This window comes from Diadema setosum, chromosome 17 (genome assembly GCF_964275005.1).
Source record: "Diadema setosum chromosome 17, eeDiaSeto1, whole genome shotgun sequence".
Classification (NCBI taxonomy): Eukaryota; Metazoa; Echinodermata; class Echinoidea; order Diadematoida; family Diadematidae; genus Diadema; species Diadema setosum.
The window spans coordinates 16403949-16420995 of NC_092701.1; the positions used below are offsets into that span (position 1 = coordinate 16403949).

Here is a 17047-nt window from a genome sequence, read left to right on the forward strand (position 1 = left end):
TTTTATTGCAACATGTAAGTGGTTGCAAATGCATTTTCAATGTGATTAAGAAATGAGCAATTCAGTGTAAACAATACAAGCAAACCCTATCTAGGCCTATTTATGCAAATTATAGGAAAAGTTGTTGCATGCTTTTTTTTTTACACCGTAGGAAAAGTTAACATCAAGTTTATTTCACAGTCTGCTAAGTCTGCTACTAAGCTGTTATTTTTGCAAATGAGGGGGTCACAGACATTTTTGATGAGATGTTGTTTTCGAGAATTAACAATGACACTATCTTAAATGCACTATTACCCTAGAGCACGGCAACATTTTTTCGCGTGCTGTTAAATTTGCGATCCAACTGTGATTCATGAAATGGGAGAAAATTAAACCCTCAAAAAAAAAACAACAACAACAACAATAGCTTATACAGTACTGCAACTCTGACCCCGTTTACAGTGCGGGGCTGGGCCGAGCCGCGGCCGAGCCCAGCCTCAATTGCGAGGCCGAGCCCCGCAATTTTGTCCGTTTACACTGCAGGGCTCGGCCGCGCTTTTGATTCGAACCTTTCAATATTTTGTGGTAGTGGCGCTCTGCTTGAAAACAAACGCAATTTGGTATTGTCTGGTTTTCAGACCCTTTGCCAACTGAATTCCGTGGCGAAAAAGTCGCCGTTCGGGCAAAGGCCTTTGCCGAAGGAAAAAATCCTTTGCAGGACAAAACCACCTTAAACTATACTAGTTTTCGACGTTGAGGGGGTTAACATCCTGAATAGCGACAGATACAGGCAGAGGGCTTGGAAGCCAGACTAAAATTGGCCGCGCATTTGGCCCAGTTTGCGTTTACACTGAGAAAAGGCCGGGCTCGGCCGCGGCTCGGGCCGCGGCCGAGACCACTTCCAGAGCGAGGCCAAATGCGAGGCCAATTTTGGCCTCGCATTTGGCCTTTTGCGCGTTTACACTGAAATGAAGGTGGGCTGGGCCGCGGCCGAGCCGCGGCCAAGCCTCGCACTGTAAACGGGGTCTAGGATTATGATGTATCAATAGCCTGGCCAGTATTTAAACCTGTAAATGCTAATTTAAGAGATCTTCTTTTCAGTAACCCTTTTTTTTCATGAATTTTCTGGTGGTTTTGGTAGAGTGGCTTGGCAACTTTCATCACAATGATGAGGAGACTTCATTGGCAATGTGAAAAGGCCTAAGCCTGAGACACTCAGGCGACCAGTCCTGGTTATCGTATCAAGGCTGAATATCGAAGCACTCTCCCTCAATAAGATCTGAAATGACTCTACCTCCTGGAAACAAGACAAATGGTTCAAAGACAGTCAAGTGAAACCAGCAAGCCCTAAGTGCATTGAGCGAGGATCCAGTCCATACCCACTCTCTCAGCATGCATGGGAGACTTTGGCCCAGATTTTGTGTTGACAGTCGACTTCAAGGGAAAGTATTGTATTAAGAGCCTCCTGCTGAACATGACCTTTGAAACATACAGGCATGAAAGTGATTCTTCACTGTTCGAGAAACTCCTCCAAACTCTACCCTCCTATGAGGAAAGAGAGCAAAACACACACTGCAGGTATCTGATATCACAATAGCAACAACCCTCCTCCCCCAAGGGAGAAAACCCACCCCAAACAAATGGCAACAATCACTAAAGATATTTAAAGGAAACTAAAACCCAAAAGAGAAATCTGGATTGAGTGAAAGCAGCAACATTAGTAGAACACATCAGTGACAGCTTGAGGAAAATCAAAACAATCGATGCAAAAGTTGTGAATTCATAAAGTTTTGGTGTTGGAGCCACTGGATGAGGAGACTACTACATGTAGAGTTCATGACGTCATGTGTGGACAATAAGAAATATACAGGGAATTCTACAAAAATTAATTTTTTATGAAAATTTCACACTCCATCAACTTGATACTGACGTATATGTTAAGGGTAGTAATTACTCCCCCTGCTTTCTGAAAGCAGTTAGTCAAGTGGTTCTTCATTATGCTAAAAAAGTGAAATCACATTCAATCTTATTTATTTTTTCTTTCATTTCTCTGTTTGAACACCTTGTAATTCTAGTATAAAACACAGTTTGAAATGGTTTGACAACAAACAAGATTTTTTGAAGGTTCAAAACTGCTCACAAAGAGTAGTTACTCTCAGGAAGGGAAAACAGAACTGATGTTCTCTATAGCCCTTTTTACACTTGTGTTTCTTAACCCCGGACTTTCTCTGACCCAGGACTATCGTTAGTCCAATCGTTAGACCAATTTTTTCAGCTTTTTACACTGGCCAATTAGTCCGGTACTATCTCTTGTCCGGGGCTAAGGAGAAAACTGACCTTTTTACACTTGTTTTTCTTAGCCCCGGACTTTCCAAACCACATGAATATTCATGATTACGCTGTGCACTGTACACGTACACGCACGCACCGGCAGCAATAGATTACCTCGTTTCTGATTGGTCAGTGGGGGTCAGACTTCGTCTCCGTCGCTTAGCCCCGGATTATTTTTTCGTTCTGTTTACACTCACTTGCTTGGCACCGCAATTGCTGTGCTAGCACCGCAATTGCGGTGCTAACCCTGCTATTTTGCAGGGCCAGATAATACCGGACTATCGGTGGGGCTAGCCCACTTTGGCAAAAACGAGTGTAAACAGAAAGTGGGCTAAGGATAGTCCCGTACCAACGGTGGGGCTAAGGCCCCCCCCCCCCCCCTTAGCCCCACCGTTGGTACAGGACTAAGCAAAAATTTACAAGTGTAAAAAGCCCTTATCTCCTGGAAACAGTATGGTCTTTGTGTTTGTATTGCAATTGTAATGTTTTATACCATTATCCCATGTGATGCTCTGGTGAAGCAGAATTGTTTGTAAATATAACATAGAAACAGAATCTGAAGTACTATCAGCATGTTACAAAAGTTCTGTAAATCTGTGCCTATCTTCAGAGATACTTTGGAAGTGCAATATAGCATGTTTGCTTGTTTTTGCTTGGGTATGGAAAGGCAAAGTGGCATGAAATGAGAAAAAGACCTTACACTGTCTCTCACTTTGTGAGTCAGAGGAGCGTGCATCTGCTTAAAAAAAAACCAATAATGCCATTACATACAGCTTCACTGGCTTTATGCTCTGTGGTCAGTGATAATTGCCAATTGTCACCATCCATATGAACTTGATCTGTGGCAAAATGATGCTGCTTCAACCTATGCTACTTCTATACAGGGTGGCCCAAAAAGAACGGAACACCTAAGATTTTTAATTTTAGCAATATTGTTCCTAATGTGTCATTATTTTGTATACTATTGGAAAGGCCATTCTTTTTCCAAACGAATGACACCAAGTTCTTTAATTTTGATTCATGCATCATGGTTTTAGGACCATTTTTGTCAACCCTTGCAATTTTCAAAATGTGATCATTTTGCACTCTCAGAGACACCGAAATCAGCGAGAATTCGGCTTGCCATAGAAGCAGTAACGTTCACAATGTGTGGAATGTGGCTGTCATTGTCCGTTACCATTGTGAATGAGACGACCTGACAACAATAACACTGTCCGCCCCACATTTCGCACATTGCGAACGCTACTGGTTCTACAGTAAGCCGAATTCTCACTGGTTTCTGTATCTCTGAGAGTGCAAAATGATCACATTTTGAAAATTGCAAGGGTTGACAAAAATAGGCCTAAAATCGTAACGCATTACCTGAAATTAAAGAGCTTTGTGTCATTCTATTGAAAAAGAATGGCCTTTCTAATAGTATGAAACATGATGACATATTTGCAACGATATTGCTGAAATTAAAGATCTTAGGCGTTCAGTTCTTTTTGGGCCACCCTGTATATGCCTCAAACAGGCAACACTTGATTTGATAGACATTTGACATTTGATAGATAACGGGATGCACTTCTAACACATTCTGCTCTGAGCATACAAGGGAATCTATTCTCTTGTTGTATACTTCATGCATTTTTTTTTTTCAGTTCCATCAAAACACTACAACCATTGCTCAGTCAGAATGCAAGGTAAAGTCCCATCAAAAGTGTTTTTCTTTCAGCTTTCTCAATCTGACAAGGATATGAGAAAAGGGTGTAACCACACACACATCATGTATCACGACACCTCTTTGCCTACAGTTACACAATTGTTGGGCAAACATGATGTGAATCGAATGTTTTCATCAGCTGCATGTGCAGGTTCTTGTATTTGTTGTGAACATAAGGGCTGGAACAAGACAACTCTTCCCTGGCTTTCTGACTGTAATGAGCGACATCCTCGTCATCACAAGACACAAAGTAAGCAAGAATCTGATGGGAATTTTATCACTCTGCTTCATCAAGGAAAGTAACTGGCTCGCTTGTCTCTGTTTAGAAAACAAATGCCACATTAAATGGACTTGATGTAATCAAACAGGGAAGAAGAGGCAAGAGCAATTCGGTTTAAAAAACACACACAAACAAAACAAAACAGTAACCAAACTGCTGACAGCCTATTGTTGAAGATGTGAGGTGCATGTAGCCAGCCCAATTAAACTTCATCAGGCTTTACATTCTCTGGCATACTTTCACTTGTGTCATTATGATGTTGTCTTGACTTGTTCATACAACACACAACACACATGTCAAATTGTTTAATACCCCAACTTTTCAGACCAAGCCTTCTTTTCAACCAAATTTGCATTTACCAAACTATACTGTGATTAGGAAAAATAAAATGAAGTGATTATTATCTAAAATCTTCTTTTTTTTTTCACTGGCAGACTGTTTATTTCTGACAGATGTATTCATCATGATAATGCATTAAGAGTCTTATCCGATAATGATTATTGGCTTCGGGAACAGAAGAGACAAAGTATTTCTTTGAGCCGATGCTTGTCACATCCTATACAATGTACATTGTATAGGATGCTTGTCACATCCTATACAATGTACATTGTATTATAAATTCCTGTTTAAAAGTGTTTCCTTGACCTTGTACCAGAGTGATATATACCGCTACTACCCTTTCATAATTTTCTCTCAGATTTTTGACCATGCAATGTTAATGTTTGATTTCTGTTTTCCAGTAGAATATATATTCTACACATATATCCAGTAGAATATACATTCTACACAATACAAGGTCAAGTAGAATATATATTCTACTTGTACATAAATGTATAATCATATGTCACCAAAAAATATTTAAACAATGTAAATGTTTTTCCCAAAGTCATGTTATTAGCAATTACCTCAGTGTATATGCAGGCATTCTATACAATGTACAGTATGTTGCTTTCTGTACAATGCTCCTCTCATTCTTCACCAACAGATGTTATGATGTCTGGGGTATACCGGGTATACAAATGCATCTTATCTGGTGCATAAATTATGCTGAATATATAGACAAAGAAGTCCACAATAATGCAGTTCAAGCCTCAACTTTCCCCTGGATCTAAGGCTGTGTTTATCTACTGTAACTTGAGAGAGAGAATCACGTTTTCCAAACGCGTTTGAAACGGTGTTTGCAAACGTGATTTGAAACGCGATTCTTGGGGTGCCGCGTTTATCTAACCATCATACAATCGCGATTCGAGTGGTGTCACTGCGCAGCTGCTTTGCGCTGTTTGACCCGGGAAATTTTAAGTATCTACTCACAGAACGGTGATCGTGGTCTCAAACTTGTTTCAAAACGCCCTTCGAAAGGCGCTTCAAAATGGCGTTTCTAAACGCGTTTGAAAACATGGTTGCATTTATCTAACCCCTGAAAATGCCTAAAACGCATTTAGGATTGTGATTCTGCCTCAGAAAATTTTTAGATAAACGCAGCCTATAGCTTTTGCATTCTTTGCAATGTTACAAATTTTCAGATTGGGATATATAAATTACAGTACCTTTACTTCTTCATTCAAATTTCACACAGGCAATCACAAGTTTATCATCATCCTCAAAAAATCAAACAATATATCAATTTGCTTTAAAGAGACTAACATATCACTCTTCAATTACAATATGCAAAACACCAAAAGATGCTGAACATGCATATGTGTGCAAGCTGACATATGGTATTCCTTTAAAAATTACATCCAAGCATGAGGTAAATATTATTTACCATTTATTTTGCTATGCAATACCCATAATACAGTGAAACCAGTAATTCAAGTTTTGCCATGTTGAAATACAAGGTTGTACCTCAAAACTTGTGCACGTCTGATACATACAACGATTACAATGTACTGTGGGAGTACATTTGATGTGCTACGAAGTAAGAAGGGCACTCAATGAAGTCAACAACTTGTAGTGAGTGAGATTGATGACAAGTTCTTGACAAGATGGATGTTTATTTTGTATAAATCAACAGAAAACAATGAATGTGTAAGCAGGAAATGAAGAATAAAAGTGAAAAATGTCTTACAGAATTTCCAGGATTCAGGTAAGCTAGTGGGTGAAGAGGGAACTGAGTAATCAGGAGGAAACACCTTCAGTGCAGCCATGCTCGGGGGGGGGGGGGGGGGGGGGGGGGGGGGGGGGTGGGTAGAGATTATGAAGGGGGGCGGAGGATTCTTAAAGAGGTAGAGAATTATGAAGGGAAAGGAAGAACAATTGCAGCCCACAGGAAGTGTTTTCTCTTGGCAGGCTCTGTGAAGATTTGATGACAACATGTACCCACCTTGGATAAACCCATGCACAGTATGTATCGATATATACGGTGTACATTGTATGTTATCCACATCCATATTAAAGAGCTATATGTACATGTATCATCAACAGGAGGCATCTTTGACAAACTGCTTCCTTGTAATCTGACTTCTTGGCTTATTGCATTGTCTGTGCATCACACACAGCACACTTTACACTACACGTACACGTGTATGTAATCAGCTGTTTCCTTTTGGCACTCTATGCATTACGATACTTCTATGATCTGAACTGAAGTAATGACTGTGCATTCTACACAATATATTCAAACAATATTCTCTTCATACCAGACAGCACTGATTTACATCATGGTCTGCAAGTGTTTTATTGTGTGAAGAAACATGATTCCAAGTAGTTTGTCTACAATTGTGTACTTCAAGTCAATAACAGTTGACTGTGAAATGCAAAGCTTTGGGAAAGAACATACATGTATTGCATCTGTCTGCTGCTTGAGGAATACATGTAGTTTCTAACCTACAGTACACATGGTACCCAGTCAATCCAATTTGAACAAACAAATGTACTTTCATCCTTCCTTTATCTTTTACTTCAACACTGTCTACATTCTGTTGATATACAGCTATTGAGAGAACATGTGAATTGCAGGCTGCAATGCAAATTTTGTTGTGATGCCAAGCATCACGCATGATGATTAAAGCAGTCGTGGGTGGTTCTACGTAGCTGGTCACCGGAAGTATGAGGCAACAGCTGCTTTGTCAGTAGCAATTAACAATTCTTGGTCTTTTTAACAACCCAAATCAACCTTGAAGTCCTAAAATGAGATCATTAATTGACAGTCAAGATTTTTTCCCTTGAATAGGATCGTATAGTTATGGTTGAGACCTAATTTCAGTTTTCTAACATTGTTTGGTGAGCCAATGAGAAACCTCTTATGAAATATGAAAGAGCATGTAATTGTATGAGGAACTCAACGTTTATTTGATGAAAATTTGTTTTGAAATGGCCGAGATATCCAAAAAAGAGCCATTCTAATAAAGTGTGGGACCCACACTTTATTACGATCGCTTTGTTTTACCTTGTTTTTGGATGTTTCCGTCATTCCAAACCCGATTTGCATCAAATAAACTTTGAATTCCTTTTAAAATGGTATGCTCTGTACTATATCAGTTTTCTTGGTATCTCACAAAAAGTTAAAAGCCCAATTCTCATTTCCACCAATACTGTACCATCCCTTTAAAAGCAAAGTAAAGAGGAAACAATACCGTATTGCCATTGCTATCACTACTAATACTAATTCTGATACTTGCATTCCTACTGCACGTTATGTTCATTTGTACGTTAGACATTAATATCTTTCTAACAATAAAACAAAGATTAATGCAAATCTCCAGTTTAGTTAGTCAATATCACGTGGAATCTTCAGTAATGCCCCAGATCTAGCTTTGGATAGTGTAATATTGCTTTCCTTGCCGTGTTAATAGCCTGAAAAAAGAAATCTCCATTCTTTAAGAAGTTATTAGTTGATGGAAAAGTGAATAGCTACAGAAGAAAGAAGAGAAAAGAAAGATTAGAAAGAACAGCACAAACATGTAGCTTTTTGGATATTTTCACCAAGATGATATCCTACAGATCTAACAATCTTTATAATCAAATGTAAAGTCTTGAAAAGGCACAGGACTAGGAACCCCATTGGCACTTTTGTTGCTTGCAGCTTTGAAAAAAAAAAAAATATTGTTCTTGCAAGAATGGCTTGAATGGCTTGGTAAAATGGTGACTTTTAAAAAGTAATTTGTTACCTGAAAAGAGCAGGCAAGTTAGATTCAAATTCAATCACAGGTATTTTGCTCTGAAGCATTGTGTATAAAATGTTGTAAACTACAGTGTAGCTGTAAAACCTTGTTCAGACACAGACACAGACAGACACACACATACACACACACACACACACACACACACACACATAAACACACACACAATACCACCAGAAGTCTACTTCAGATCAGGGAGGTGGGAAGAGATACTGCTTTGTCATGCAGGCTTTTTTTTTTTTCTTTTTTTTTTCAGAAGCACACTGTAGTAAACAGGGAAGCAGAGAATTTGGATTTACTTTCACAAGCCTCCAAACACGAAGTCTATGAACTCATTTGGTCAGCTAAAAGCTTCGATCAGCAGAGAATTACTTTTACTGGAACCATGGACCTACAACGGTCCATGCTGGAACAATGCCTGAGATCTGGACACTGGTATTTAGAAACTGCAATGTGTATTTCCTCCTTTGATGATAAGACCCAAATGCACACAGACCATCACAATGCTTAAACTTTGGGTATTTCTTGCTCCAAAAAGACTACAAACAAGTTACATTACAGTGTCTGCTGATATACAACTATACTCTGAGCACTTTATTGTACATTAATATTAGGAATGTGCTTTTGGGATAAGTTGCTGATCAGACAAAGCTCATACAAGGGATACAATAACTTCTCCACAGAATTCATCTCTGACAATCTCACAGTCTCAGTTATGAGGAGATTAAAAAAACAAAGAACAACAACAACCAAACCACAGATAGTTTCTGTTGAGACCTAACTTCAGGTTTTTATCATTTTTTGGCGAGATAGTGAGAAACCTCTTATAAATGAAATATGAAAGAGCATGTAATTCTATGAGGATTTCAACATTTATTTGATGAAAATTGATTTTGAAATGGCTGAGATATCCAAAACAGAGTGATCCTAATAAAGTGTGGGACCAACACTTTTTTGTTTTACTTTTACCAACACTTTTTTGTTTTACGATCTTTTTGTTTTACTTTGTTTTTGGATGTTTCAGCTATTCCAAATCCAATCTTCATCAAATAAAATTTGAATTCCTCATAAAATGGTATGCTCTGTACTATTTCATAAGTGTTTTCTTGGTATCTCGTAAAAAGTTAAAGCCCAATTTTCATCTCTACCAATACTGTACCATCCCTTCTACAACAACAACAACAACACATTCAGTTACAACTTTTTTACATATTCATCAGATTTACAGCCCAGCAAGAGATACCACATATTCAAGAGCTTTTAAAATCTGTATATCTGGACGTGGTGTTAACAATGACTTAATACTGTTTTGTCTGCCATCTCTTGTCTTATCTCTTTGTCTTATTTAAAAATACATATCTCTTTGCCTTCAGGCTCAACTTCCCCAAGACAAACAAGTAAACTGTACATATGTCAAGATCTCTGACATCAATATTTCGTATCTTTGCCTTACCTGTACAATGTATTTGATTTGTGCGTGTGTGTACAGAAGAGAGCACTTGCAGACCGATACCCAAAAGATTCCTACTTGTTGAACAGAAATACCATACAGATCTACATCAAATGCCATTCTTTGCATGATTACTGCTGAAATGAGAAATCCATGTATCTTGAGAGTAACTTGGTCTAAAGAAGAAGCTAACAAAACAAAACTGCAAGGAAAGGAAATACTAAGCACAAGTTTGTAGATTTTAGGCATTTTTGATGAGAAAGCTTTCTATTGATGAAGATTAGTTTGTTGGAATCCCGGTTCATCAAGCCCTGTATGTGGGAAGTCATGCATGAATTTATACTGTACATTGTAGCATACAATGGCACAGAAGGACTATGCTGTTCCAGTTTTTATTGACCTTGATGAAAAACACCTGGTGAGCAATCTTCTGTCAAACTAACAATTACACTGCCTTCAATTACACTGCTTTAATGAAGTACAAATGTACATGTCTTTGACAATTCTTTTCTTTATAATTTCATATTTTTCATGAGCTTTACTACCATACTTGTAAGTATTAACTCCCAAAATATGTTAATCTTCTTCAGTATGACTTGACTATCTCTTTAACTGTATCTCACATGATAGTCACAAATGATAGTTTTCTGAAATATATCCTATATCTATCTTGGACATCAAACAAGCATGGAAAAGACTCTTATATCTTGTATGTCAAAACAAACAGTATTTAGACATTGCTTTATATAGCTACGTATTATGTCAGGAAATTACAGATCCATCCAGCTTATCTCTACCAGGAAAAAGGGACTGGAGAGATCACTGTCAGAGACATTCCAAGCAGACAAAGTCCTCACCTTTACATCACTGGATGATAAACAACATTTGACACTGGGTGTACTGACTGACATAGGACCATCCGACAGAACTTTTATCTTTGTCACAATGTTTGGAAGTAAAGAGGTAGAAAAGAAGTATACAAATTTACAAATATACCAGTTTGTATGTCCTAAATTAGGCAGGGCATAAATGCCCAGTTGATTCAGTGCTTTTCCTTTAAAACACATTTCTTCTCTGTCTGGAAGATGTACACAATCGATACACAGTTTGTTACTCTTCTCTGCTAAATTACAAAAATTGCACCAAACAGTGAATTGTATGTTAAGGACTGAGATGAACTTACAGTAGCCTGCAGTATCAAGTCATGGAGCAGATACTGTAAAGACATTCACTGTTACAATGATTTTGCTATAAATATAATAATTGTAATGTAGTATTCATAAATAAGATGTTATTATCTAAGAGTTTACTGTAGAACAGTTCAAAGAAATAAACACAAATTTATAGGGGAATTTGATACATCCAAGCTGTGACTGCTGCCTTTAAAATGGGTGTAGAAAACTGTGTTGTGCTGTTTTTTGGGGGGTCTTTTTAAGTGCAAAGTGGAAATGCAATCCAAGCATGTTTTCATCTCATTTTTTGTTTCTCCCACCCCAATACATGTGAAAGGAATTGGGGGGGGGGGGGGGACTCTGAACAATTCATGAAAATGGATCTTTGTACAATATGAGAGCACAAGCTGAAGGCGGGGCACAATGGTAGTGTCTGTTGTCTGTTCCATTGCTATTCATTCAGCATATGTGAAATTAAATTCAGTCGGCTACACAGTTGCCTGTAACTTGGTTAAATCACAATGAACTATACATTATGTAGTCGTTTGATTCGACATAACAACCATCTACAGAATAGTAACAAGACTTTAGACTCAACTCCAGGAGACATGGCTTTCAATCACCAATTAAACTACAGTTGTAAGTACAAATTATCTTCTACATAGTTATAATGCTAGGTGTAAAAACAAGTAAAATGGTGAGATCACCTATTATGTTCATAATGGACATCATATTTTTGAAACAAGCATGAAGCATTCTGATATCTGTATTAAAATGTATTCTCCATGAAGGTGCAGTATATTTAACTGCAGAGTGGTACCAATAATATAGTAGGCCTACTGACAAAATCTTTAAAGAAATGAAAAAAAATCCTATTTTTTTAAGCAACCATAAATCATTAAAACGATTATCAGACAATCTTTGACATTTGTGGTAAAAAGTCCTTTGAAACAGCAATTATACGTGTACATGTTAGCAATTTATCCATGTGCATGTTAGCAAATAATCTAGATTGTTTCATCTTCCACCAAGATGTCATTTATATTATAAACATGTTCAGTCAGAATCAGTGCCTAAGAAGTACATAGACACACACATGTACACACAACACACACACAGTGTACACCATGTAAGAACACCTATTCCAAGGACATCTCTGTCAAGCAGAGTTGTATGGAGTGGAGACTATCACAAACCACAGCTACCAGGTTCTGGCTCTGATTGGATTGCCATCTGAAAGGAAACCTTTCCTCATCCCCAGTGTCATTTTACTGTCTTGTCGATGTCCAAACGTGAGAGAAACCTACTGTAAATGGGATCCAACCAAACAGTTCCATCTTTTGAGAATAGCTATACAAACACAGCACTCTCCACAGGACAATTTTACAATAGATCCAATATAAACCAATGACGGATCTATGCTATTCATGTGTCATACAGTGTGGAGAAGGAAAAGGGGAAAAATGCTTTTATGATAAAGACCTAATCTGCACACAAGGAGGTTTCTTTGCACTTCTCTGCTTACTTCCCTATTGTCATTCTTTCATTCATTCATTAAGCATGAAAAGTGATGAAAGAAAGAGAAAAAGAAAACATGTAAAGCAGAGAACAAAACAGAAATAACAGAATGTCACTCGGCGTTTTTGTTTGTTTTTTGTTTTTTGTTTTTTGGGGGTGTTTTTGTAACAGCTACAAGAAGTAAACTTGATGTTGGAATGATTGACTTTGATAATGCTTATAAAATGTTCTTTTACAACTCTCCAAGCTATCTACTCTACTCTAACGTGGTTAGAGTCTAGAATGAAACAACCTAGTTTTGGCTAGGCTACAAATAGCATTTTGATCAATTTGACATCGAGCGTTGAATGTCAAATGCAGCTGCTGCAAAGTGGTTACTTGTGCGAGCCAATAAAAAACAAACTGCAGTTTGTTCGTCTGGCCAACATGATACCTAAACAATGCAACAACCACTAGAAATCTATACTATATAAATTATATATAGCCGGGGCGAAAAAGAAAACAAAACAATAATCTAGCACTGTCTATTACAATTGAACAGTTACTTAGTAGGCTACTTCATCCTACCTTCACTCCCTTCCCTTTGCTCTCCATGTACAAAGTTGAATTCTATCCCACCTCCGACAGCATTATCATGGAAATAAGTTATTCCGCAGAAAGTATCTCCACAAAATCACACGATGTCCACACAGAGCTGATTCCTAGGTATGGACAGTGGGCATTTCTAAATTCATTCATCCGGCTTCTTCAATGAACAACGTAAACAGAGCGGACTGTAACTCGCGTGGCACTGGTCCGTTTCTACTCGCGTTCTCGTTCCCCTTTGTCAGCGCGCGCTCAGTCAGTCGCAGTCAGTGCTTTGCTCATCTCATCTCAGTGCATGCATGCAGCAGCTAGAGTTGTGAGAAAACTTTCTACAGTGCTCGTGCGTTGTTTATATCAAAGAGCGTACACGCTCTATCGCGAGTTTGTGAACGTATGAGATGTATCAAGTACAACACGAGATGGCAGCAGAGGCTTGTGACACGCCCATTTACAAAACTAGGGGGCATTTCATGGTTCAGCGTTTTGGTCGGATATTTTTCTGACAAACTGTTACAATTAAGCTACTGAAACCCTCGCATCTGATTGGCTGAGAGAAAATTTGTCTGACAACTTTGTCGGACAAAATGCTTCATGAAATGCCCCCCAAATGTGTGATCTTTTTCTCTGCTATGTATTTTAAATGGTTTATCGTGAAGCAGCAGAGTATATGCATGTTGGCAGGCCCTATACAAACATGGATTAAAAAAAGTCACAAAACACAAACTTTCAAGCGAACGCATGAAATTATACGCATCATGTTATCTGACACAATGAGGCATGGAACACATATGGTGTAGCCCCCCCCCCCCCACACACACACACAAAATCATTTTCCGTTCCATGACATTTTGCTCCTGTGTCAAATTGTTCCCCTGAAATATCTGCACACTATTAAAGTCAAACACAAATTCTACCCACAACCCTATTCCTAATCCTAATATTCATAACATATGGCAACCCTACCCCTAATCCTAGGCCTTTGGAGAAAATAAGACCACGGAGCAACTGCTGCAGGAGCAAATGTCGTGTTACATCATTTTCACTTCAAATGAAGTCCAAGTATTTTATAAGATAATATAAAATACCAAAATATGATCAATCAATCTGAAAAAAAAAAACAAAACAAACAACTTCCAAACCACTGAACCCCAGAAGTTTCCAAGGGTTCCAGATTTGTGCATTAGGGGGAGCTTGACCATATCAGTAACAAGACATAATTGGGCCAATTGACTCCCTCGACCCCCCCCCTCCACCCCCCACTTTCTCTCTATCCCTCATATATCCATCATGAGCTGATCATAGAGTAGACCTATGATGCCATACTAGTGCCACATTTTCTTCAAATGAAGCCACTTGTGATGCCAAACTTTTGTGGACAGGCAATTTTTCTGCAGAAAAATATGATATGACATACCAGTGGCGGATCCAGAGGGGGTGCACTGGGTGTGCACCCCCTCTATTATTTTTGGTTAAAACAAAAGATATAAAAAGAAACTAGAAATATCGCTATGGCTACTGGTATGCCGCCGCCATAATGCATGGTTCTCATAGGTTTAGTCTATAGTACAATGTCTTGACAATGTGTGATGACATTTAGCACTTTCACTTGACCTTTTGGCAAGAAACTTCCAAGAGAATCTCTATAGGGTAATACATGCATACACTAAAGTTTCAAGAAAAATCCTGCAGGCATTGCATAGATAAGAGGGAAATAGTGATATTTTGATGAGCTGACCTTGACCTTTGACCCATGACCCCTAAATTCCCTAGATGATCACTGCCAGTTAGTACATGCATATGTACTAAGTTTGATAAAGATACCTTGAAATATTTGTGAGATATGGAGAAAAAAGTAAAATTTTAACATTTTCATTTGACCTTTGACCTCATGACCCAAATCTCTCTCTGGTGAATCTTCATTTGGTAGTTCATATATACACTAAGTTTTAAGAAAATACCTTCAGGCATTGCATAGATACGGGGAAATAGTGATATTTTGAGCATTTGACCTTGACCTTTTGACCTTTGACCTTGAGCATGTGCACCCAAAAGTTGATAGGCACGACTTAGCTCACTCATACATACACATGCCAAGTTTCATAAGGATACCATGCGCCCCCCTCTTTAATTTTGCAAAGGCGCCTCCCCTTTATGGAATTCCTGGATCCGCCCCTGCATACCATCTTTAGCACTAATTGAACACAGAAAACAGCATGGTGGAAGGCAAAAACAGAGCTATCTCAGAGGGACGATTGATGACAGATCCATGAAAAATAAGCAAAAAGGTTGTACAGTGGAAACTCAGTATAGCGAGATCCTTGGGACCAAGACAACTTGTTCTTTATATCAGATATCTTGTTTTATATTCCACGTACTAAGAATCTTGCTCTATAGGATTGGTCAAGAGCTGTTCACATGATAAAGTGTAGTTTTGCCCATCACATCACCTGAGAAGAAAAGTTTGTTACACTCTATGATGATAGTCATTTTGTTTCGCTGATCTCTTAGTCCACACAGTCCTAACGCATGATGTAACTTACAATTTTGAGTACACGCGAAATGAAGTGCGTTGTACTGTGGTCTATCATTTGACCTGGGTCAAGTGATAGACCACAGTGCAACGCACTTTTATTTCAGTGCCATGTGAGGGGCGTGGAGCAAATTTGTTGTTTTGTCATTTACGCGCACACGTCATAAAGTAAATTACGTAGCCTAAGCCCCGAATATACCCTAAGACAGCTAAAACTGTTTCAGATGTGGAATGAAATGGGAATATAGGACCCTAGATGTGGAATATAAAGCAATTAATAATCAACTTTTAGTTTCAGGCAATGAGACAAACTATCACTTCCTCGGCGATCTGAATGTGTACGCTATCTTTCCTCAGCTGCGCTTCAGAAAGATAGCTAGATCCAGATCGCCTCGGAAGTGATAGTTTGTCCCATCACCTTCACCACGTTATTTGCTTGGTTAGTCAATAAACAATACAAAACAAAGGAAATAAATATAGTGGGACCACAGAAATTAGTTTGTTGTATCAGATATTTTGTTACGTCATATCTCTTTATAGTGAGTTGCCACTTATTTGTGCTGTATGTCTGTTGCATGTACATGTATGTATCAGAGCTACCAAGTCTCACGCATTGTGAGTGAGACTCAAGCATTTATGGTCTGTCTCACGATCTCACGCATGACACCCATTTTTCTCATGCACTGGGGCATAGCTTAAAGAATCAAAGTAAGAGTTGCAATTGAAGGCATATTTCCCTTTTATCTTTCAAAATAAGTAAAAAATAGTCACTTAAGTATGCACCAGCTTGCACTAAAAATTGAAAAGCTCCCAACCATAGGAGGGCGGACACCCCCCTCCCACACCCTCCCCTCGCTCACGCACATGCGTGCGTGCCGAGATGCAGAGTCATGAAAATCTCACTCATAAAAATCTATGATGTATGTGTGTAGATAATGGGAGGGCACATACAGCATGTATGGCACTGTGAAATGACAGAGATACCTGTGTATTGAGTATGATATACACTGTAACAGCATGTCTACACATATACACATGTAGCATCTTAAATCTTCAACATTATTACAAAAATATCATGCATATTTGCTTTACAACCTATTACATTGTGATTACACAAGTGCTATAATTTGACATATTAGAATAGGTATATTGTTTTCTAATGGCACATGTTTCATTAAATTGGTGAAAATGAGAATAGATAAAAATTAAAAATGACTACATGTACTTCCTAGATAAATAAATAAAACTATCAAATATATGGTGTAATGGTCCTTCTACTGCAAAGAATAACACTTCCTTTGATGTTTTACACACATACAAGAACATTGTGGGCCCTACATGTAGTAGATTTGTTACATACAGTCTCAACTGTACACATT

At 38.3% G+C, this 17047-nt stretch overlaps 1 protein-coding gene across 1 annotated transcript in view; it reads right to left on the reverse strand.

Annotated features, from left to right (window-relative positions):
- The window catches only part of LOC140241057 (ral guanine nucleotide dissociation stimulator-like 1), a 74880-nt gene extending 61612 nt beyond the window's left edge, over nucleotides 1-13268 (reverse strand). Inside the window, exon 1 of the mRNA XM_072320828.1 lies at nucleotides 13121-13268. Within this exon, the coding sequence (XP_072176929.1) occupies nucleotides 13121-13147 (27 nt within the window). The 5' untranslated portion in view covers nucleotides 13148-13268. The remainder of the gene's footprint in view (nucleotides 1-13120) is intronic.
- Between the last annotated feature and the right edge of the window lie 3779 nt (nucleotides 13269-17047).